Below are 24726 nucleotides of genomic sequence, written 5' to 3'. Positions count from 1 at the left end.
GAAAGTATACAGTTGATCTTTTTTTCTACCTCCAATATACCCATGAGGTACGACACCCTACCTAACTTATAGAAGCAACAAGTAGCAGAAAAGACTTCACAAGTTAGAGGTATGACACTAAAATTACTTTAGGAAGAAAGGCAAGAAAGAACAGAGTAAGCACTTATAATTTGACTAATTTTTAGATGTTAGGTGATAAGGGTGGCAACAACAAGAAAGAGAGAAACACTGATAAAAAGCTAAGCTCAAAAATGAATCCAATTTTTTTTAATAATCATTTTAAACATACTTTAAAATGATAAACACCAAATTAGATATGGGAGAGGCACTCACAAGAATTGAAGTTTAATAAATATCTGGGAGTCTTCAGCATAGGAACAATGTCAGAGGGAGTATGGAATAGGAAGGAACAAGAGACACACACATAGTGCACACAGCCAGGCACTTGAGAGGCTAATTCAGGAGATCTCTGTGAGCTCAAGGCCAGCCCGCGCTATACAGCAAGACCCTGTCTCAAAAACACTAAAAAAAAAAAGAAAAGAACTAAGTCTTCATTGATTTGTGTTGCCAAGTGTGGTGGTGCACACCTATAACCTCATTATTCTAGAGGCTGAGGCAGGAGGATCACCATGAGTTGAAGGCCAGCCTGCACTACACATGGGACCCTGTCTCCAAACACAAAATAAAAACAAAAACAAACCAAATGAGAACACACACACACACACACACACACACACACACACACACACACACAGAGTGCTCAGACAGGTAGCAGGGGAATTAAAAGAGAATTATACAAGAAAGCAGTAACATACAGGGAGACCAACATATTTGCCCTTAAAGAACGCTGGCCACAGTTAGAAAAATTATCATTATTTTTTTTTTTCTTTTTGAGACAGGGTCTCTCTCTACAGTTCAGGCTGGCCTTGAGCTCACTTTGTAGCCTAGGCTGGTCTTAAACTCTCAATGACCCTCCTGCCTCAGCCTCCCAAGTGCTGGGGTTAAAGGTGTGTGCCACACCTGGTAGGAAAAAAAAATTAAAGCACAGTGAAATGCTTAAATAGCAGACTGTATAGGCTTGGTAAAAAAAAAAAAAAAAGGGAAAAACTCATCACACAAAGCAATACAAGTTGAGAATATAGGGTACGACTAAAGTGACAGTCACAGCCCAAAAAGGTTCCTGCCTTCCCTCTCTCCTCAGCTCCCTCCCTCTCTCCATTATGGGGGAGGTTGAATCCAGGGCCTCAGGCATGCTAGGCAAGTGTTCTACTTTCCCAGCCCTTTTCTTTATTTTTATTTTTGAGACACGGTCTTGCTAAGTTATCCAGGTACTGGCTTTAAACTTCTGCTCCTGCGTAAGCCTCCTGAGTGGCTGGGGTTACAAATGCACACCACTGCACCGGCTCGATTATCTCATTCCATCACCTCTGAAGTGTGTGGTATTTTTATTCCATGCCATAGAAGAGAAAACTAAAGCTCAGAGTAGTTAAACTACTTACTTAGGATCACAAATCTAGGAACTGGCAGAGCCAAGAACTGAGTTGTTGCCATGAACCTCTATGCAAAACTGAAGAATGCCTCATATAAAGGGAAGTCCCTAAATAATTGCTGACTAGTCAGAAGAAAAATATTAATAAAGATTGTACACAGGCAGTGTAAGACAGAAAAGAATGTGGGACTACCTTCTCCCCTTACAGTAAAAAGGCTCAAACCATAAGCATCTGTGATAAAAGGGCCTTTCACAAGATTTTCTATTTGGAATTGGATTGCACTGAGCCAATTTTTTAAGAATAGAATTTGATAAAACTAGTAGTATACCTCATTTGCCAGCAGTCATCACTTTATGAAAAAAAATTTAAAGATTTCTTTAGGAAAAAAATCTTGAGCCAGGCCTGGTGGCGCACGCCTGTAATCCCAGTACTTGGGAGGCTGAGGTTGGAGGATGGCCATGAGTTCAAGGCCAGCCTGGGCTACATAGTGTGTTCAAGGTCAGCTTTAATTACATACCAAGAACCTGTCTCAAAAAATCCAAAACCCAAAACTAAAAACAGAAAACAAAAAACAAAAACAAAAAGAAAGAAAGCAACAAAAAATTTTTGAACTGAAAATTTTTAAGCTGAGAGGTCATGAGGATAGAGATGGGAAATGAAAATTTAGAAATTATGTAGTAGCTATTCTACTTTAAATAAAATAAGGTAAAGTATAGAAATACAGAGCAAAAAGCTTGGCTACCAGGGTAGCCCAGTGGGAGAGTTCATGGTTAGCATGCACAAGGTCCTGGTAGTTAAAGCCCAACACCAAACAAAAGAATAAATTATCACCAATAACAACAAAAAAGAATAAACCAACAAAAAACCTCAAGTCCTATGATTTTAAGTTTGGTTTCTATGTTTGAGTTCATATAATCATTATTTGTGAATCAATATGGAGAAAAGCATACACTGAGAAAAGGCAAGTCTGGATTAAGCAGATACTCATTCCTAGGCCCAAATCCTTTTACCCCTCCCCCACTCATCAGCATTTCCATTAGAAATTGGGGCCAGAACAGGCAGCAAAGGATACTTTCCTAAATTCTGCCATTTAATAGCTCTAGTAAAATGCCCTTTACCAGAGAAATCACAAAGTAAGTACTGAGTTCAAATTATGTATTTTAGCCGGGTGTGGTAATGCATGCCTGTAATCCCAGCACTCGAGGCTGAGGCAGGAGGATAGTTCCAAGACCAGCTGGTGCTACAAGGTGAGAGCTCAAGGCCAGCCTGAACTACATAGCAAGACCCTGTTCTCAAAAAGACAAAAAAATTTATGTATTTTAATTATCCATTTTATACTTTGCCTGTGCTTCATCACCAATGGGTAAATCAGTTAATTCAGTAATAATGAAGTTAACTCAGTAAGTAATAAATCATTATCATTTTTAGTAAGATGTTTTATGATTCAGAGGATTGAAAATGAGGGGTTTTAATTCCTTGTACATGTCAAGTATCATCACTTAGTGTAGCACCTTACTACGATAGATAATTCAAAGATATTTATATTGGAATAAAATGAATAATGCAATCTACTAACCAAAGCTTTAATTAACCTGCTACATTTCAATGAACTTAGTATCAAAAATTCCTTTTTTTTTTGTCTTTTTGAGATAGGGTCTCCCTATGCGGTTCAGGCTGGCCTTGAGCTCACTTTGTAGCCCAGGCTGGCCTCAAACCACAACGATCCTCCTGCCTCAGCCTCCCGAGTGCTGGGATTACAGGAATGTGCCACCGCACGGCAACAATTACTTCTTGAGCTTTACTAAACATAACCCAATACAGCACCCTCTACATAAAAATTTATTAATTTGGACTTCCTATGCCAACCATGTATTTCAGATTTCACAAAGGTTAAGGTTAAACACATACCTTACTATCACCACAAAGAACAAGAGGTGTATCACAGAGAAATTCTGACTGGCAACAAAACTTTTATAATTGTAAGAAACCAAATATTCAAAGACAACACATTTAGCCTGAAAAGAACAATGGAAATTTTAGTGGTCTTTAGTGGCTGTTTAAATCCCCATCTTCAAAAGATGCAGTGGTGGAAAATCAACAGGTAGATGTACTCAAATAAAATTACTGTCGATCACAAGAACCTAGGTAGGTAGGCAGGCAGGTAAGTAGACAGGCAGGTAGTTTTGGAGACAGGGTCTCACTGTGTAGTTCAGGCTGCCCTTGAACTCACTAGGTAGCCCAGGCTGTTCTCAAACTCTCAGCAATAATCCTGTTTCAGCCTCCCAAGTGCTGGAATTACAGGCAGGCGTGCATCACCACATCTGCCAAATTTATGTACTTTAAAATAGTAACTGGCTAAATTTAGCAGCTGTCTAAGACTGTATCAGTGACTACATATCTATTTCTTCTTCAGGAGAAAATTTTGTAGATTTTATCTTCCATTCTCAAATTATTTTCAGCAATAACTGCTTAAAGTCAGTGATTCTTTTGTATTTCTTAAGAAGCTTAAAAACTACACAAAAACAATGTAATTAGGTAACTTGCCCTCCCACACTTAATCTCACTACCAGAAAGAGAAATATATATATTGGTGATGATCTCTTGACCTCTGCACCGCTTTTAGGAAAATTTCAGTAAATATAATAAATGCACCGCCCTCATCAGAGAGCAGCTGTGAACAAGAAGCCTCTCTGGCTTCTCCAGCCCTTCAGTAAACCATTTCCCCTCCCAAGCATAATCCACCTGACAGTTTCTCATAAACATACCACACCAAAATAAAACAGTGGGTCAAACACACTAGACCTTCCACTAAAACTATTAGTACAAGCAGAGATAGCCAACATACAAGTAACACAAGCAAAAATGCCCATCCATGCACTCTAACTGATAGGTCCCACCAGTGCTTCTATATCCAATCTCCTATTGTGTGCTAGTGCAGCATTCAGGAAATGGTACCCAATAACATGGCCACATGCATTGCTTACTGCTTAAAATAAAACATTACCCAATTTTCAATGTTTTTAATGTCTGAAATATCCTATGTTGTATTGTTTCCCAAAAAGAAAAGTTTTATGATCTTTTCCATTTGTAAAATGAAACTATTTAACACAACACATAGGTGAAAATGAATTAAAATCTCTTTAAGTAAAAGTTAAGTTATCCTGGCTTCTAAGTAACTCATAAAGTGTTATTTTAAATTATTCCATATCATCTCCCACCTTATCAGTATTATAAGAAACAGTCTTAGGGCAACCCATTTTCTGGGCCTCCTTCTGTTCCTCTCAGACAGAAGCTTTCTTTCTCTCAATAAATTCTTCTACTCTTAAAGAAAAAAAAAGAAAGAAACAGTCTTTGAAAATATTAGGTCTCACAGCCAAAAAAATCTCACATGCATGAAAAAGCAATTTGGTTTTTCATGATGATGATGATGATGATGACATATTGATCTCATTTAATTTTAGTGGTATAATAATATTCACATCAAAAGTCATTCAAAGTTAACTTCAATAATATAATAAGCAAAAAAAAAATCTTTTAAAAATTACTTTCAAACCTAGAAATCTAGGCTGAAAAATACTGCTTTCTCATTGTAGTGTAACCTCTTAGGCCAAAATTCAAAGCAAAAACGATCATGTTACAAAAGATAAGACATTTATATCATACAAATATGAGATATTTCCTAGACCTAATACCATATCCATCAAAAAATAAATGATTCTATACATTTAAAACAAATACTCCTAAATGAGAAATGGAATAGTACATTTTATAGCTCACTTACCTGAACCTCACTTGTCCTCTGTTTAACAGTATCTTCTTTCTCCTTAAGGTCCTTTTCCACATTATTCTTTTCCCTAGAAGACCAGCAAACAATGCAAGAATATTTGAGAACATCAGCTACAGCTGGTATCGTTATCCATCCTCCTAATCCTGAATCGCTTTTTAAATACATAGTAAAACATTCAATAATTAAATCAAGGGCAGATATTTCTACCCTCTTTTAATTATTTATGGAATAGAAATCAATACAGACTTTGTAAAAAAAAAAAAAAGCTTCCTCACTAATATGTGGTGAAAAGAGAATAGATTAAAAAAGGAAGAAGAGAAAAATAATCAATGAAACACTCAGGTTTCGCTGATCTCACTGTTGCTATGGAAATACTATCCAATGAAAACTGTTGGTGAAGAAAAGGAGGGGTTGCATCAGCTCTGTAAGCTTAACCCTTAAATATCACTGTGAAATTAAATGAAAATGGCTAATAGAAACAGTGAACAATATTAAGGAAAAGGCCATTTACTGAAGTGTTAACTTCCCCTTAAGTCACCAGTGCACATCAATTTTAGAATGCAACAACATAGAGAAAATGGAAAAGATTGCTAGTCAGGCAATTTGTTCTATCAAATACCACATGTACTCAGAAAAGCTATTTTGGGGTCACGTACTAACACAACTAATTAAATATGTAAAACAATGTGCACTATATTTATAAAACGGATTTACAGTAGCATTCATTTCTCAAACACATGGGGCTCTACTTTTACTCTGAAATATCATTATCTAATTTTTTACATGCTTTGATCAGAGCTGGATTCCTATGAATGAATCTCAAGCAACCTTAGATTCAGAATTCAAAATAAAGGTATTTCTTTTGCTGTAAGAAATTTAAATGCCCATGTTTACCAAAATCTGCCCCCACCCATGTCTGTCTCTGTCTCTGTCACAGACACACACATAGCTCCCACCCCTTTCCTTTCTACAAAAGGAGAGAAAAAGCCCATAAAATTCTAGATGGGGGAGGGGACTTTAAACGGTAACATGGAGAGAGAAGGGCAGCATTTAACAAGTCCTCCAATTGGTACGCAGTTTCTCCTTAAAGCTTCATTACTATATTTCAGTTTCTATACCAGATATAATCCAAATGTTAAGCTTGGGCTCCACTTAGCTCTAGCACAAAGGAAAGTGAGACAAATATATGAAAAGGAGAGACTTAGGGGCTAAACTACATGCTTTATATTTTTCACTTCTTCAGGTGATATTTTAAATGTAAACAAAAATCAGTTGTTTTGGCTATTTAGGCACAATGATCTTAAGATTCATATAGAAGGAAAAAAAAGCACATAAATAAGACTATATGTATATTGTTACTTTTAAAGACTTGAGATGGCCAAGGAGCTCACTAACCGTTTGTCAGATGGGTTGCAATGTGGGTCCCGATGTCTTGGAGATTTTAAACAGTCCCTTACCATGCGAATCATTGTTGCAGCCCGCTCCTTCCATCCCTCAATTACTTATTATGCAAAGTCCATCCCCCACCTCCAACCCTTATCAAATTAGGTAAAATTGAAAAATAGAAAAACAGAAGGGAAAAAATGTTCAAATACCATACAAATTCTGCAAGCTCAATCTTAGAAATTTTTTCTTTCCTCTATGTGAGCAGATGAATGTTCTCAGTCCTGCTGCAGTATGTCAGAAGTAAGTCACACGAAAATCTAACCCCCTCCCTCTAACCCAAATCCTCGGAGGCTTTCCACACAAGGTCAATGTCACTTCGGCTCCATTTCAGACAGGAGATAATAAGGACAGGAAACATGCCAGTGTTGCAGATCAGTGCTGCACACCACTGTGGGTGTGCGTGTCTCAGTTATTCCTGCTCTGCTGGTAGCTCCTGTCCCGAGTGTGTGCTCAGAAGGCCCAGAACACATGAGGCTGCCTGAAGGCAGTGAGCTGAATTAAAGTAGCCACGGCAGAAGAATGGCAGAGCACAGGAAGGCAGCTTGCTTTGGGAGAAAGGACTCTTGGCTCTAACCAGCAAACACAGTCCATGTCTGAGTAAAATGGAGGAAGCCTTCAAATTTCTTTTCATAATTTTAGGGGAAGGGCTAGTTAGCAACAGTGAAATCTCCAAACGTAGCCTGAAGACCATTCCTAATTAAATAAAATATGGGAATCTTTAGGCATTCAGTATTAATTCTTCTTAATACAAAGATCAATGAAATTTAGCTTTCAATGCATGCTTATCTAGTACAATTCTGGTCTCATAATTCCTTCTATAATTAAAATAAAGCACTATAATATGCATTGCTAAAAAGAAAACAAAAATATTAAATGTTTAGTTATGTCACTGTCTACAAAAGACATCTGCCCTATTTCATACTGAAAATGAAATAACTATCTCATTGACTTACTGATTATAATTTCACTGATGCCAAATTGTTATTCTTATGTCTTGTAATGGCTCTTAACTTCTGTAATTATCCTCTCATTTCAGGCAAGGAAAAATATCTAAATACAAATTTAGGTACATGAAAGACACCTCCCTATCTTTCTTATATTCTCCCCTCTTTTAAACAATGTGTTTTCCAAAAGAGATGTATACATAACCAATATAAAGCATTTTAACATCAATAATTTAAAACTTAATTATCTTTTCAAGGATCTGTGCCAAATAAAAAATAGTATTTGTATGTAGATTCCCAAGGAGCCCACGAATATATGTAAGTATGAAAGATGTAAGAGGGCTGGGGATATAGCTCAGAGGCACAGCACCTCCCTGGCAAGTCCGAGGTCCTGAGTTAGATTCCCAGCACCAAAAAAAAAGAAAGATGTAAAGTATATTTCAAAAAAAGGGATATGAGCATCTTACCTGACCCATCACTCACCTGAACGTTATGATATGAAAAGCTACTGCTTTCACCTTAGTAATTTCCAGAAAAGGGAAAAGAAATTGTCTTAATTGCCCTCTGTTTTAAACTATCTCTATGGCCCCATTCACTCCCAAGGAATCCAAAAGTACCAAAGCTATAAAGAAAGCCAGGTGCTATGCAGTGTGGCACACACCTGTAGGTTGGCTGAGGCAGGAAGAGTGTTTCAAACTCAAATTAAGGCCATCCTAGGAAGCCGGGCATGGTGACGCACGCCTGTAATTCTAACACTCATGAGGCTGAGGTAGGTGGATCCTTCCAAGTTCCAGACCAGCCTGGGTAACAAAGTGAGCTCAAGGGTAGCCTGAAGTGCATAGGAAGATTCTGTCTCAAAAGATTGGGAAGAAAAAAAAAAAAAAAGACTATCCTAGGCAAAATGGTGAAATTCTCCACTCAAAAAAAAAAAAAAAAGAAAAGAAAAAAGAAACAAAAAATTAAGTTGGGTATGGCAGTGAATGCCAGTAGCCCCAGCTACTTACATTTAAGGCCAGCCAGGGCAATTTATAAGACCTTGTCTTAAACTAAAATAAAAAGGATTGGGGATGTAGCTCAATGGTAGGGCTCTTGTTTAGCATGAGTGAGACCCAGATATTTCAAAGGTTGACAGGTCAGATTCCATGTAACCCAGTATCTGAACTACTAAAAGGCAAGGCCTAAGTTTTCAGAAACCCAAGGTTGATAACATAAACCTAATATTAAGTAGTCAAAAGCTATTTACAAGACAGTCAAGCTGAGGAACCCTGAGTCCATGTAATTCACTTCGATTTTCCTGGGCTCTATTTATGGGGAGAAGGGAGTGAGCCATCTATCTCAATTTTGATACAATTCCAGTATTATTATGGAGAGAGGATTAAATCACCTTCAAAGTCCTTCACAGATACACAGTTTTATGTCTTTTTTCTGAACATAAGCATCAACTGTTTTCTAAACAGTAAAAACTAGAAACTACTGGAAAGTAGAAAGCTCTGAAAACTCACAAAGCTAAAATTTGCAATCTTGAGGCTTATGTATAAAAATCTTTTTGGTACACATTTAACCCTAAGAATGTTCTTACGAAACAGCTTTACTACCCATCTCTTACCAGCACACAGAGAACTGCATGTTATTTATTCTCATTATGTAGTCTGCAGTTGGCATTGGGTCTTTCACAGAGCAAGAAAATGAGCCAAAAAGTACAGACTTGGATTCTAAGCTAACCCTGCTATGGAAGTTTTTCTGACTCTGACTATGTCACTTAACCTTTTCAGAGTCCTCATCTTAGCTTTCATATATAAATGCTAGTATCTCTACCATCTTTCGCTTGGAAGGTGAAATGTACAAGATGTCATGTAACTGGAAAAAGAAGGCTTTAAACTCAAATATTAATTTTACTTAGAATTTTAAATAATGCAGTAATTTTCAAATTTGTAAAAAGGACTTGTGGTTACAATAAAGGTTAGAAAGCATTTTCATACAGCTGTAGAGTATATAATATAATCACTAATAACCTCAAAATTTTATCTAAATATTCAAAATTATCTAACTATTCTCTGCCTTTGGAAACTCAATGTATGATTTCAATGCATAGGATTTGAAGAAAAATAATCGAAAATTTATAAAGACTATCACAGATCACCTTATGTCTCTGTTGAAGTGTTGGAGAAAAGAACATAAAGAGATAATTACAATGCAGTGTCGTGGGTGCTGCTGGAACACAAAGGATAGGAACCTGACTCTTCAGAGGGGGAAAGGAAAAGTTTCCTTGGTATCAGTGAAGGAAGGAAGATTAATTACCAAGTAAACTGTGCAGACAATCATGGTATGTCTATCAACAGCAATTAGTCTGACAATGGTTCATGAAGGAAATAAGACTTCAGCTAAGCTGTGAAGGAAAGAACTGTCAGGTAGGAGAATGCAAATTCCTACCTATACAGGAAAACACAGAAATGTCAGTAAAACAGCAAGCAAACAAGACTTTAAAAAAAAAAAAAGCCAGGGTAGTTCAGTGGCCCAGTGCCCGCCTGGCAAGCGCATGGTCCTGAGTTCAGTTTCTGGTAAAAAAAAAAAAAAAAAAAGATGGTGACAACTAAGAAGGAAATTCCCCAAATTTGACAAATGAACTTTAAGTAGGATAAACCTGGACAGCCAAACTAAAAAAACGCTGAAAGACAAAGACAAAGTAGAAAGAGAGAAGCACTTGTCAACAGTAAGATTGCCAGTGGATTTCTCAGGATTATCAGTGGGTTTCTCTGCAGAAAACCAGGAGGCATTAGGATGCAATATATTTATAGTACTGAACAGGAAAAAAATGTCAAGTGAGAACTCTGTACCTGACAAAACTGTCCTTGAAAATAAAAAATTAAAACACTCCCAGATAAAGCTGTGGGAATTCATTACTATTTTGTTTATCCTACAAGAAATGCTAACAGGAGTTCTTTAGATTGAAAGGATGTTAAACAATAAACTTAAAACGGTAGGAAGACAAAAGCCTCAAGTCAATGTAAATACATGGGCAAACATAAAGACCAACAGTATTATAATTTCGTCCACTTTTTACTTTCTACAGGACTTAAAGGACAAATGTGGCCAGGTGTGGTGGCACATGCCTGTAATTCCAGGCTGAGGCAGGAGGATCACTGTGAGTTTGAGACCAGCCTGGACTACAAAGTGAGCTCAAGGCCATCCTGAACTGCATAGTGAGACTGTCTCAAAAAGACAAAAAGAAAGACAAATGCACCTAGGATATAGCTCAGCGGTAAATCGCATGCCTGGCAAGTGTGAGGTCATGAGTTCGATTCCCAGCACCCAAAAAAAGACAAATGCATAAAAAGTAATTATAAACCTATGTTAGTAGGTACACCATGAATAAAATTGCTATTTGTGACATCAATAACCCAAAAGGGAGAGGATGGAGCTGTACAGGAGAACGATTTTATGACAAAAATTGATATCCATTCAAACTATATTGTTTATTCTGGCTACCCAAACTTTCTGTGAGAGCCCATGCTGTGTTTGCCAGGCGCAGCATGTACTTTCTTTGCTCTCCTCCTTTTTCTATTTACTCAGCCCAAGCTTGATCTGCACAGCCAGTTTCTCTCTCACTTCATTTTTGCTTTCTTGAATAAACTCTGCCACTGTTATAAAACTGTTTTGTGACTATGAAAAAGTCCTGGAGACTGACACTGATGACAACTGCACAATAAAGTGATTATAATTAATGCTACTTCAAACGTGCACTTAAATGGTTACAACAGTAAAATTTATATTACATATATTTTACCATAATAAAAATATTACTGAAAAAGAAAAGCAAAGAAGTGAAAAAATTCTGGATAGATAAATTCATCTGAGGTGAAGAGTTCATGTGTGTGATAAATGAAGCTGGAATAATAAATAAGGATAAGATTATAAAAGAATTTCAGCACTAGATAAAGCCATGCAGACATTCAACACAGGAAATGCTAAATCCCTAGACATTTCTGAGCCCTGCTGGGCTTTGTGGTTCTTTAAAACTCTGAATGGCATTATTTAGCAACAGAACTCTTTCTCTTCTAGTTTGTCCAGTAAAAGACGAGGCAGAGGCTCTTGCTGCTCAGAAAGCTGATGACAGCTGCTACAGAAATGCAATAGAACACCCTGGCTGCTTATCTCGGGAACTGGCAGGAGCCTTCAGCTAGGTTACAGAAGTAACTACCCACAACTGATGAGGAAGTCTGAGCTTTTCCTTCAAACAAGGCTAAAAGACAATTTTTTTGTTCTAAAAATTTACTATGCTGATTATATTTAAAGTTTGAGGACAAAAACATTATTACCTTGGATTTAAAAGTTGGCCTAATTATTTGTTCTCTGTATGACTATGTATTACTTCATTCTTTCAACAAATATTTATTGACTACCATATGCCAAACAAGATTAAAGCCAGGCCCTTATTTACAATTTTCTGGGGAAAACAAACAGTCATTAATTATAAAATTTTAAGATAAATGCGGGAAAAAATTTGGGGGTGTAATTTTAAGGCTATATATACACACACTACCATGTGAACAACTACATCTCTCAGTTTGGAGAGGCTGTGTGTTTGTTGCTGTTGTTGTTTTTGAGACATGGTCTCACTGTAGCCCAGGCTGCCTCGAACTCGTGGCAATTCTCCTGTTGCAGTCTACCAAGTGCTGGGACTATAGGTGTACACCGTGACACCCAGCTTCGAGACTGGCTGTCTTAATGAGCCTTATTTTTGAAAAGTTCATCAGAGATTATATTCCTGGGCATAAATCTTTGAAAATACAGCATAACTGGAATCAAAAACAAAATAAATTTTAGGACATAGCTACATAATCAAAGCATCCCTTAGTGGCAAGACCCAAAATTAGATGGTTCATTTTTCAAAGGAGAAACAGAAGTTTACTTTGTAAATCTAAAATAATGCATTTACTCTACCTAGCCAGCAGGACAAAATGAGATGGAAAAAAAATTAAAAGAAATGTTAAAACTCAGTCTCAGTTTTTTCAGTTCTAAAATAGAGATAATTAAACTGGATGGGCAGGATTACCTTACATTAACCTAGAAAGACTCCAACATGATGACCAGCGCATAATAACCACGAAATGAATTACGCTATTATTACTACTGTTTCTCATGTATAGTCACTAGCTTTCTACAAGTAGTAACAACAGATACAAACTGATGGCTGACAGCCACTACGGAGGTGAAGACTGTGACTTTTAAATTTCTTGACAGATGTTTCTGTTTGCCAAAGACAGAATATAACACATCTTTAAAATTTATCACTCAGTGTCCCCTTAATAAGTTACTCTGCCACAAAATATTACAAGAAAATTAAATGTAATTTTTGCAGAGCATAATTATGTCAGACCAAAGTAGGTACAGAATGATATCAACCACATGTGTTATTTTAAGTGATCTAACAGCTAGATATTCAAAGTAAAAAAGTGAAATTTATTTTAATATACTTTAATTTGGCATATCTAAAATATTAATATTTCAAAATGTAATAAATATGAAAAATATTGAGATACTTTACATTATTTCTCTCACACTAGGTCTTTAAAATCTAGTATGTTTTACACCAAGAACACATCTTAATTTGTACCAGCCATATTTCAACCAATGTTTACTGAGCACCTTTTCAATAACTCCGTGTCACTAGTGGCTACTATACTAGACAATGCAGATTCAGACATTTGCAAGGATATTTTCAAATAATGGGAGTCTTATAAACAGAGCTATTAGTAGTGATGCTCCATGCTCTTTAGATCTCAAAAGAAGACATCATACTATAGTAACACATGCATTCTCATGTTTATATCAGCCCAATTCATGACAGCTAAGCTCTGGAAATAGCCTAGATGCCAACCAACAGCTGAACTGATGAATATATATATACATATACATACATATATCAAGAACACATCTTAAATGGTATATATACACATATGAATACTATTTATCCATAAAAAATAATAAAAACATGTCATTTACAGGGAAATAAATGGAAGTATTTAAGTAAAATAAGTTATTTTACTTATTTAGTAAATATTAAGTAAATATTTAAGTAAAATGTAAGTCAAATATTAAGTAAAGTAAGTCAGATTCAGAAAGTTAACTATCACATGGTTTCTCTAATATGAGTAACCTAAAACATACATACATACATACATACATACATAAAATAAAGGAGAGATGATACAAAACAAAAAGGCACACTTACTGGGATAGGGAAGAAGACATGGGGGAGGACAGAGAGTGTCAAGGGGTCAAAAATGGTCAAGATACACATATACATGTATTAATACCCTAAAATGAATGTAACTATGATGTACTGCAAACATACACCAAGAAAAAAAGGAAATAAAATAAAAGTGAACTAGTAGCCTTCCTATTACCAAATGCACACTATAACCCAGAGCTTTAATACTTAATCAATCACGTCATTGCTAAGGCAGTCATACTGAGATCTTCTAGTGTTAGTGCCACAGACCTTTACAGAATCAGAAGGAGATCAGACTGGGTCACGTGGGCAAAAGAGCAATGATACCGTAACCAATGATCTCTCCAGATACAGATTTGTAATGGTAACTGAACAAAACTAAACCCAAAACATAGTTTTTAAAGAAAACTTGTATGTGAAGTGTTATGGCTTGTGTCTAGATGTCTCCTCAAAGCCTCTTATGGTCATAGGTGGGGCTTTTTCAGAGGTGGCTAGATCTAGAGTATGTGATGCTGGGATAAAGGGTGTATGACTACTAATTAGTCTATTGATCAGTTTGGCATAGTTCTAGGTGTGAGTGCTACCTAAGGGCAGGTAGCCTAGATAAACTATAGAGGGACAGAAAGAATCTCACTTGTCACTTGCTGCTGGCTGCCTTCTGCCTGCCCTACTTTCCATGGACTGTTTCTCCTCTGCAATGCCCCTCTGCCCTGCCTTGGAGCCAGCTGACTGTGGACTGAAACGCATATGAACTGTGAGCCAACTAACCCTCTCCTCTCTTAACTCTGGCGGTCGGGTATACTGTCTCAGCAATGAGGAAAGAAACTAAGACATTAAAAAAGCCCTTAAATTTTTTTAAAAAAGAGTTCTTGAATATGACTGAGATAAGAGATCTGGGGGGCTGGGGATTTAGCTCAGCAGCATAGCACCTGCCTGGCAAGTACAATTGAGTTCAATTCCCGGTACCAGAAAAAAAAAAAAAAAAGAGATAAGAGGTCTGTATGTTTAGGAACATAGTACCTTGGCTACAAAGTTCTAGTCCCTCTTCCAATGGAGAAAGAGAATTCATTTAGCTACTTCACCAGTATTGTTTTGTTTTGTTTTTGAGAGAGAGTCTTGCTATGCAGTTCAGGCTGGCCTTGAGCTCACTTTGTAGTCCAGGCTGGTCTTGAACTCACAAACATCCTCCTGCCTCAGCCTCCCAAGTGCTGTGATTATAGGCACGTGCCACCATGCCCGGCCACCAGTATTTACTGAGCAATAAATCCTGTGTTCTAATTAATGACCCATATGTTGGGAATAAGAAGGAAAAAGATGAATGCTCATAATGAGTATTACTATGTTCTAAGAATTCTGTTAAATACTTTTTTTGGTTTTTGTTTTTATTTTAAAGAGAGTAGTAAAAGAAAAAGAACAACGAAAGAGAAAGAGAAAGAGAGACAGAGACAGAAACAGAGATAAGAGGCAGGCTTCGGAGGTAGCTCAGTATCTCAGTGTGAAGGCCCTGGGTTCAATCCGTTGTACCACAAAATCAAAGAAGCAGGGGAGGGATGGAGGGTGAATGGGAATGTAGCTAGCTCAGTGCTAGACACCCCCTGAGGAGGATCCTTAATACCACAAAAAAAATAAGTAATAAATAGAGCCCATGCTCTGAAATTCTATATGATATTGCTTTGTTAGAAATAAGAAGTCCTTGCCATCATATAGAGTTCAGAACGTACTGGGGAAAGAAATATATTCAGTATTACAAGTGCTCTGGAGAGAAGGAAAATGAGCACTCACTGATCTGAGGTAGATGTCAGAGAGAGCTTCTTGGAAATAAAAATTTGCTCTAACGTTTCCTCTTGCTCTTCATGTATGTTGCAAGAATTCAACAGGAAAATGTATATAAAGAAGGCGTAGCACAATATCCAATGTCTATTACAGTAACTGTCCTGTTTACTCTCTGAAAACCAGGATAACAAACTGGCCTGACAGGATGTGGCTTTTACTTCCTGATGTTCTTGCTAAAACGACAGAGACAGGAAGGAAGCAGAAGCTGGCAGAAGACAAAATACTAACTCCTGCTTCAGCATAATTCACCACTGCCACACCATCCCAGTGAATGAAGCAATCTCTCAGTATGTTTTGCCTTTTCCCCTACCCAAGAAGTTCTCTCTTGGAGGCATTTTGCTTTCAGAGCAAGAGTTCTTAAAAGTGGGTCCATATACAATTTGTAAAGATCTAGGACTCCTAAAATACATGGGAAATATAATAAATGGAAACAAGTGTTCTTTTTCCTCAGAGCAGGGAAAAACCCTCTTCATTAGATTCTCAAAGGAAATCCTTAACATAAAAAATAGGCCTGCAATTACCATATGAGCAATGTCACTTCAGTATATGTACCCTACCAAAAAAACCAGAAAGCGGGGTCTCAGAAAGTTATCTCAATATCCATGTTCATCACAGCATTACTTACAATAACTGTAACACAGAAGCAACCCAAATTTCCATACATCAACAGATGTAGCCAGGCGGTGGCACACACCTATAATCCTAGCACTCAGGAGGCTGAGGCAGGAGGATCTCCATGAGTTCAAGGCCAGCCTAGACTACACAGAGAGTTTAAGCCCAGTCTGAAGTACACAGTGAGAACCAGTCTCAAAAATAAAGTATAGGCAAGCAAAATGGGGCACATATATATAACCGAATCCAATTTCAAAAAGAAGGAAATACTGACATATGACAGAACATAGAGGAACCTGAGGGACACTACACTAAGTGAAATAAGCCAGTCACAAAAAGACAAACATATAGCACTATCTGATCCCACTTGTGTGAGGTACTTGAGAGTAATCAAAATTATAGAAAGGAAGTAGCATGGTGGTGGCCAGCAGCTTGCAGAGGAAGGAGAGAAGGGGCTGTCATTGTGTAATGGGTATAGGTTTTTGCTTTACAAGATAAAAAGATTTTGTAAATGGATGTGGTGAAGGCTGTACAACATTACGAATGCACTTAGTACCACTGAACTGCACAGAGCTAAAATTTCATTATGTGTATTTATCACAGTTTAAAAATTGAGAAAAAACCTTTAATATATAAATTTTTTGCTACAGTCTCCAAAATTAGCTATTTTAGAGTTGAGTATTCCTTATGCGAAATGCTTGAGACTAGAAATGTTTCAGATTTTGAAATAATTATACAGACTTTACCAGTTAAGCCTTCCTAGTCCCAAAACCCAAACTCTGTGGCCTACCAGTATGGCTGTTAGTCTGTATGTATGATAATCAACTTTATAAGTGAATCTGATGCTAGCAAAAAAAAAAAGGAAGGGTAGAAGGGAAGGGGAAAAAAGAACTGAGATGTGTTGTATACATGTACACAATGAATGTAATCATTCTGCACTGCGAATGTGTACTAATGAAAACGAAACAAAAATCCAAACTGAAACTTTTTGAGCATCATGTCAGAATAGGGATGCTCAACCTGTATTTAGCTCTTCTGTCTCACTTCAACATTTAACGTATGGCTTCTATTCTGCCATAAGCTCTGTAGGAAGTAAGACTGGAAAGTAGTGTGATGTTGTTTTATAACATCCTTTGATTCACTCCTCTAATCAACTAATCCATACTGAGATTCTATGATGTCAGGTATTGCATATGTTAATCTCTAGACCTACCAAAGTAAGTAGAACGTAGGTCCTGGTCACAAGGAACTGAAAATTTCCTAGGTAAGAAATATAAATTACTCCAGAAAACTATGGCAATATCATAAGGGAATCAAGTCTCTGGAAGTAAAGAAAAATGCAACTAACAATCTTAAGATTTCAGGAAAATTTAACAGAAGAGATGATATTTAAACTGGGCCATGAACCATGAGTAGATGTTTACAGCAAAGAAGAACAGCACCGTCAGGGCATAGAAAAATAAAAGTAGTGGCATGCTGAGGTGAGAGGTAACAAGCACAACCACCATTGGCCTGAGGAAAGAGAGGAAGCCGAAAGGGTAGGCTAGTGCACTGGGAGTAGGAAGAGCAAACACAGTGCCTGCTCTCAGTAGGCTTAACAGCATCACAGGACTTACTGTACTGGGGGAGGTGGTGAAGACAAAAGAATGGCCATGATGCCAAGGGACGTCATGAAGCCAGAACCCTTTACGCCATTCTCAGAAAAGCAAACTGGATTCAGCTTGGGACAAGGAGTCACTAAGGGGCCTGAGTTGTATTTACAGTCAACTCGAATTCAGATAACATAAGAAAGGAGACAAAAACTCAAAAGAGAGGGCCAATTAGAATTTATAATACTGACCCAGGTAAGAAGTAAAGGTTCCACCAGGCATGTCGCACATGCCCGCAATAACAGCATTTGGGAAGTTGAAGCAAGAGGACTGCCATGAGTTTGAGGCCAACCTGGGCTACACAGTAAATTCAAGGCACACCTCAACTACAAAGCAAGACCTTGTCTCATGGAAAAAAAAAAAAAGGTAAAGGCTAAAACTAAAATAATAGGTGAACAAAGACGACAGATTTCAACAATGTTGAATGAATTCTTTTCTAATCTATTACTGTACAAGCTAAGTACTAAGTATGTAACAATGAACAAGTAATCAATACAGTTAAGCAGGCAGTCTTGTAGGAGAGCCAAAGTAAAAGACCATTATAATAAAGTGTGGTAGGCGGGTGCGGCGGTGCACATCTGTAATCCCAGGACTTTGAGCCAGTTGAGGCAACCCAGCCACTTAGTAAAACAAGAGTCTGTCTCAAAATAAAAAATAAGAAAAGGGCCAGGCATATAGCTCAGTGCAAAGCCACTGGGCTCAATCGAGGGAGGAGGAAGGAGGGGAGGAAGAAGAGAAAAAGGAAAGAAGGGAAACAAGGAGAGGGTAAAGAGGGAGGGGGAGAGGGAGGGAGGGAGGAAAGGAAAGAAGGGAGGGAAGAAGGTGCAATGAGACAGAGAAAGTAAAAGAAAGGCAGAAGAAGAGGGAGAGAGAGGGCAAGAAGGGAGGCAGGGAGAGAGGGGGACAGATGCTGTAACAGTTGTAAATGTAAGCCCTTAAGTAAGATTTGAAGAGTAGGAAGATCGCGAGTTAAACTTGTCAAGAAAGGCTTCCCCTCTCAGAGGAAATCACGCTGATAGTGAGACTTAAAGGACAAGTTATTCAGGCAAAGGAGATGGGAAGGCAGCAATGAACTCTAGAGATTTTAAAGGCAGAATAAACAGGAGAGAGAAAAAAGTTTTTGGTGTCTAGCTTCAGTAACTAAATAAATGGTGCTGCCCCTGAGAAAAGGAAATATAGGTCAACAGATTAGAATGTCCTGATAAAAACCTGATGAAAATAGGAGACAATGAAGAATAAAGATCTTAAGCACTGACACAAGATCCAGGTATTTGATGAGAATGTTCTACCACAGCTATAGCTTTTCCTTCAAGTTAAAGGTATTCTGTCTCAAACTCTGTTTTATACTTTTTTCTAGAAAAAAAAATCTTGTGAACTATACAACAAAAAACACTTTACCCAATTAACTGCCATGTATATATAGCTTTCAGTATTCCCACTGGTTTTTGATGCTGAAAACAAAGTATTATTTATTCTAAGAAACATTTAGTTTTTCACTGGGTTTTCCTGTATTTCCCAAATTTTTAAAGTATGTATTATAACCATCAAGGGAGACAATACTATACTGTAAAATGCTCACTACACAGCCATGATGATGACTACTGTTTCTTTATAGGTTTGGTCTCTGTACTAAAATTAAATCTCTTTATCTCAAAACCAACAAAGGAATGCCTAATCTGTCAAATAACAATTTAGTAAATGCCATAAACAAAATCTCTTTAAATTCTTTTTTCCTGTTTTTTAGTCATACAAACCACATTCTGATGTATTAATACAAGATTTAAAGGCTGAAGAGTAGGAACATTACACTGAAAATAAAAGCCTGTTATTCACAGAAATGAAAGCCAGGGTTTACAATGTAATACCTTGAAGACTTAGTGACCTAATAATAATAAAAGTGAATTTTAACAACAACCACAATTTCAGCACAGGTAGATGAGTCTCATTATACTGTTACTAGACCTGACAGATGATAGAAGACTGCCTGCACTACAGATCTCACCTTTAAAAAAAGGCCTAGAGAAAACATTTTTACAAATGGCAACTCATGTATAAACACACTACACATTTATAAAGTATGAGTATGGCCTAAAAACTAACGAGGTTTAGAAACCCTTAGCTTTCATAATACGATAGTCACAAAATGTTAGGTATGCTCTTTCTTCTTAAGCAGCTGTCATTCACTATACAAGACTGTCACTGGTACAGTGGTTAGTAGAAAGTTGTTGAAAGCTTCACTGACCAAAATGTAACATATTACAAATGATGCAAAGGCAAAAGCTATTATCTATGATACTCCAATTCCTATTAAAACTCATGAGAAAAACATTTTATATGGTAAATATATGTGGAAGTCAAGGAAGCAAGTTCTAGAACACTGTGGATGTGCATCTATGTTAGGGCTTGACCAGCATGCAGCCAAGTATTTGTAAATCTAGCTACTATAAAAATTTATACAAGAAGGGCAAAAATGTTTATGAACTATTTATGGACCATGTGAAACTGAAAAGTTTAAATACCACTACAGACTTAGTAACTAAATATGTACTTCTTTTTTTTTTTTTTTGGTTTGTTTTGTTTTTTGTTTTTCTTCCGGTACCAGGAATCGAACTCATGACCTTGCACTTGCCAGGCAGGCACTGTGCTGCTGAGCTTAATCCCTAGCCCCCTAAATATGTACTTCTTTTGTTTCAAACTAAAGTCAAACATGTTTAAATCTTAATGAGTGGCAGACATGTATAAAAGAAAGAACACTGAACTTGCCCAATCTGATTTTGATACCAGCACTATCTCTAACCTGATTTCTGACTTTAGATTGCATTTTTACCCACAAGTAACTTAACTGAATTATTTGATTTCCAAGCAGTTGTTTTTTTTTTAACTTTCTGGGATTCCAATATTATAGGTTTTATGTTTCAAAAAAAGGGCAATGTTCAAATATTAAGAAAGAATTTGGTCACATTTTGTATAAGACAGATACGTTCAAAATGAAGCAATGGCATTTAAAAAGGTGTACAGTCTAAATTTATAGGCTGTCAAATCATAGTATTCAAAGAGATACATGATACCAAGGTTGATCACTGAAATTACTGTATATTTCAAGTGACAGTGCCTGTGGAAGACATGCGCCTCCCAGAATTCATTCCTCTTTCTGGCAACACTCTCCGACTGCCATTTATAGAAACTCCCTCCTTCTGTGGTCTTGGTGCCAAAGGGCCCTCACTCATTCCCATGATGGCGTTCATGACAGATCAATAACCTATGTACCCCTGGCCACTGAATGGCTCATGGGTGGGCATGATCCTAAGCCAAGCCAAAGAAATTCAATCTCAGGACTTTCTCATGAACTGCCAAGAGAAGGACTCTCCACTAAACTTGAAATTATAAGCACTTGAAGCTAGATGTTTTATAGCCCTCTTGCCAACATGAGGGGAAAGTTTATCAGACAATGGAATTAATCCAGTAGAAATGCAAACAACAAATGAAGAGCCCAGGTATGGTGGTGCATATCTATAAACCCAGCACTGGGGAGGCTGAGGCAGGAGGACTGCCATGAGTTCAAGGCCAGCCTGAACTACATAGCCAGGCCCTGTCTCAAAAGAAAGAAAGAAAAAAGACACAGACACACAGACACAGAGAGAGACAGAGAAAACTGATTATATCATTCAGGCCTCAGTATCAAGCTACACCTTAACCCCGTAACAGTTAACTCTGAGAGGTACTTGGGGTTAATGCATTTGTTTATGTACTGGCTGTCCCAAGCATAGCTCAGGCAGATGTCATTTCAAACAGATGATTCTTGTTTATAGGAGATAAATTCATTCCTCTGTTGTTTTACAGTAACTATTTTTTTGCACATTTTTTTTTTTTTTTAGAACATTGCATTCCCCTTTGATGTTTGTTTCTAGTGAAATCTAGTAATAAGTTCTGGTTATTTTCCTTAATTCGTGTTTATTTTATTTGTAAAAACAACATATAATTTTGTGCTACACTCTATTAAAACTCTTAAGTACTTTAGATAAAATTTTTATACTTCTCCAGAATTCGGTGATATTCTTTTAAATATGAAATGGACATGTTTGGGATGCTGAGACTGAACAGAAAGGAAGTGCCAAAAAGATCTGCAAAAGAAAAAACTGAAAAAGGGAGAAATGTTAGCATATCAGAGAAAATGTCTGTGTTATGAAACAGAAAGACAAACAGTATGGATCTCATTTCTTATCTATTCAAAACAAGGGGGTTCAAAAAGTCATTTTCTACTAAGATTAAGTCTAATAGACTAAATAATTGAAAAATAGGAAATATTGAAATGCCAAGCAGGACGTCCATCATTGACGTCTGCACCATTACATTTAGTGGGTAGGCATTTTATTGATATTATATTACCCACAGAAAAAAGGAAAGCCCAATATAACAATGTAAAGTGTGCTGTTCAAAGAAAGACAATAAAGCAAAAAGAATTTGGAAAAGGACTAGATACTACTATCCAGATTGTAACATTGTGTGGTGTATTGAATGTTTTAAGACACACCATACACAGAAAAATTATTAAATGAATTTGATAAAATTCATCTTTATATTAAATTATCTTATAAAAATTAATGAAAAAACATACAATTTTTCACCATCCTCTATTTAAATAATTGGACTGGTAAGTGGCTAAGTCATCTCTATCATGAAAATGTTTTAGTTTCACCAATCAATAAATTCACTTTCACTTAAGGTAGTTAGGGTTGACTTCTTGCAACTAAAAGAATTCTAATCATTACATTTCTCTCCTATAACCTCAACAGTTTCACAGATGAGGTTAAGATCATTGCCAACTTTTTGCCATGTAAACCAGGTAAGTCATTTGATCTCCTAATGCATCAATACTATCAGTAAAACGAAGTATCAGCCATTATTTGCTCCCAAGAGCTGTAAAGTGTAAAAAAAAAAAAAGGTTGGTATAAATACAAAATATTAAATCCAGTGTCCTGTAGATAGAAAAGTGGTCTCATCTTATAAAAAATAATTTTGGGAAGTTAGTTTTTATAATGAATATGAAAGTATCAGGAAACAAGAGTACTGTATTTAGAAAATATCAATAATAGCTGCTGTACTCAGATTGAAATTTAATTGTATTTGCACAGGTTCTATGTATTAACCTTTGTAAGAGAAAGAAGATTCAACTAGAATCAAATAGTGCTGGTTTCCAATATAAGCTCTATAGGTGACAGGTTTGTGTGCCTTTGGGCAAAATTATCTGAGTACCTTAACTTCCTCACCTATAAAAACAAGACGAGCACTGCCTCACTCAAGTCACAGTCTTTAAAAGGATCAAATAATAGTTCTGAATACACCTGGCACAATGTCTGCATTTAACATTCTTTCCATAAAATATATTTTTAAATGCTGCCCTAATCTTTAATTCAAATATTTAAAGAAAAACTATTATTTCAAAGATACACATTTTTTTCCCCTATCTGAAGTCAAAGAATACAATCAATGTCACAGGTTGTAGTTACTGGGTATTTTTTCAGTGATACATAAAAAAATAGCACATTGCTATTAGAGGTTGCCTTATATTTGATGAAATAAATTATACCAATTCCATTTAAGTAGAACTGTGTGACTCAACAAAGTAGAATTTACCAAAATATGCATTAGAAACAAAAGAGTGACTGCAGGTGTGTGTGTTTACTTATATCTGCACACGTACATTCATATGCCATGCACATATATACTGTATGTGTTTATATATATGCGAAGTCAGCTGTAATTTTATTTTACTTACCTCTGCAGGTCAACTATTTCATTGTTAAGGGTATCTAGCTCCTTAATAGCAGAGAAATCTGCAACAGGACTTGATCCTATGATGTTCTAAAAACAAAAAGTTCACAATTATATATTATTATAAAATCATGATATGACAAAGTACTAAAAAAGTTAAAAGCTATACACACAGATACAAAGTATTGCTTACTTTATTTCATTACTAACACTTTCAATTAATGTACTAAAATAGTACATAGTGCAATTATACAATTATATACTCAGATGTAATTGTATATATACTAAGATAATTCCCTAAATTCTCTAAACCTGTTATCCCATAATACATATATTACACCCTATAATATATACTCCCAACCACCCATCCCAATGTCTTTGTCACTTGATCCTAGCCTTTCCAGCATCTGCAATAAAACAAACGCCAGAAAGCTGGGGGATATAACGCTTGCCTAGCATGTTTAGGCCCTGGGTTCAATTTCCAGCACTGTAAAAACAAACAAAAAAAGATAAAGTGGACCTCAGTTCACAAACTTAATTCTTTCCATTCTTTCTAGGATTCTGGTCACACACCAAATTGGACAAGAATGAATAACATTTCTTCTAAGGTCAACATTGAATCTAACCACTGAATTTGCTCTGGCTCTCATTCAGTTCGGTTTGTGACCAGAATCTTGGAAAGAATTAAGTTTGTGGACTGAGGTACCACTATATCAGATTTATAAATTAATTCTTCCACTGAAATATAAATTTCTTAGAGAAAAGGACAGTGATTTATCTCAATGTGTATCATCTGGCACAAAATAAGTACATAAATTCTGCTCAATCTCAGAATTATAATGATGGTTGATTTAATTCAATTCAACAAATATTTACTTTTACTAAATATTTTTAGTGTCTAAAGTAAAACCAACTCTTCAGGCATGTTCCATAGTAAACAGTAAGGTGGGCGTGGTGGCGC

The 24726-nt window shown here is 36.5% G+C and overlaps 1 protein-coding gene across 4 annotated transcripts in view; it reads right to left on the bottom strand.

Moving 5' to 3' along the window:
- The window catches only part of Eps15 (epidermal growth factor receptor pathway substrate 15), a gene marked incomplete at its 5' end in the record, with an annotated part of 118529 nt that overhangs the window by 62082 nt on the left and 31721 nt on the right, over nucleotides 1–24726 (bottom strand). For all 4 annotated transcript variants that reach the window (XM_013521700.1, XM_013521701.1, XM_005398604.2 and 1 more), the window contains 2 exon segments: nucleotides 5272–5344; nucleotides 23770–23855. In XM_013521700.1, coding sequence (XP_013377154.1) covers nucleotides 5272–5344; nucleotides 23770–23855 — 159 coding nt within the window.

Source organism: Chinchilla lanigera, unplaced genomic scaffold (assembly GCF_000276665.1).
Source record: "Chinchilla lanigera isolate Chin_1 unplaced genomic scaffold, ChiLan1.0 scaffold00063, whole genome shotgun sequence".
Lineage (NCBI taxonomy): Eukaryota > Metazoa > Chordata > Mammalia > Rodentia > Chinchillidae > Chinchilla > Chinchilla lanigera.
This window is presented reverse-complemented; position numbering and strand designations above follow the sequence as displayed.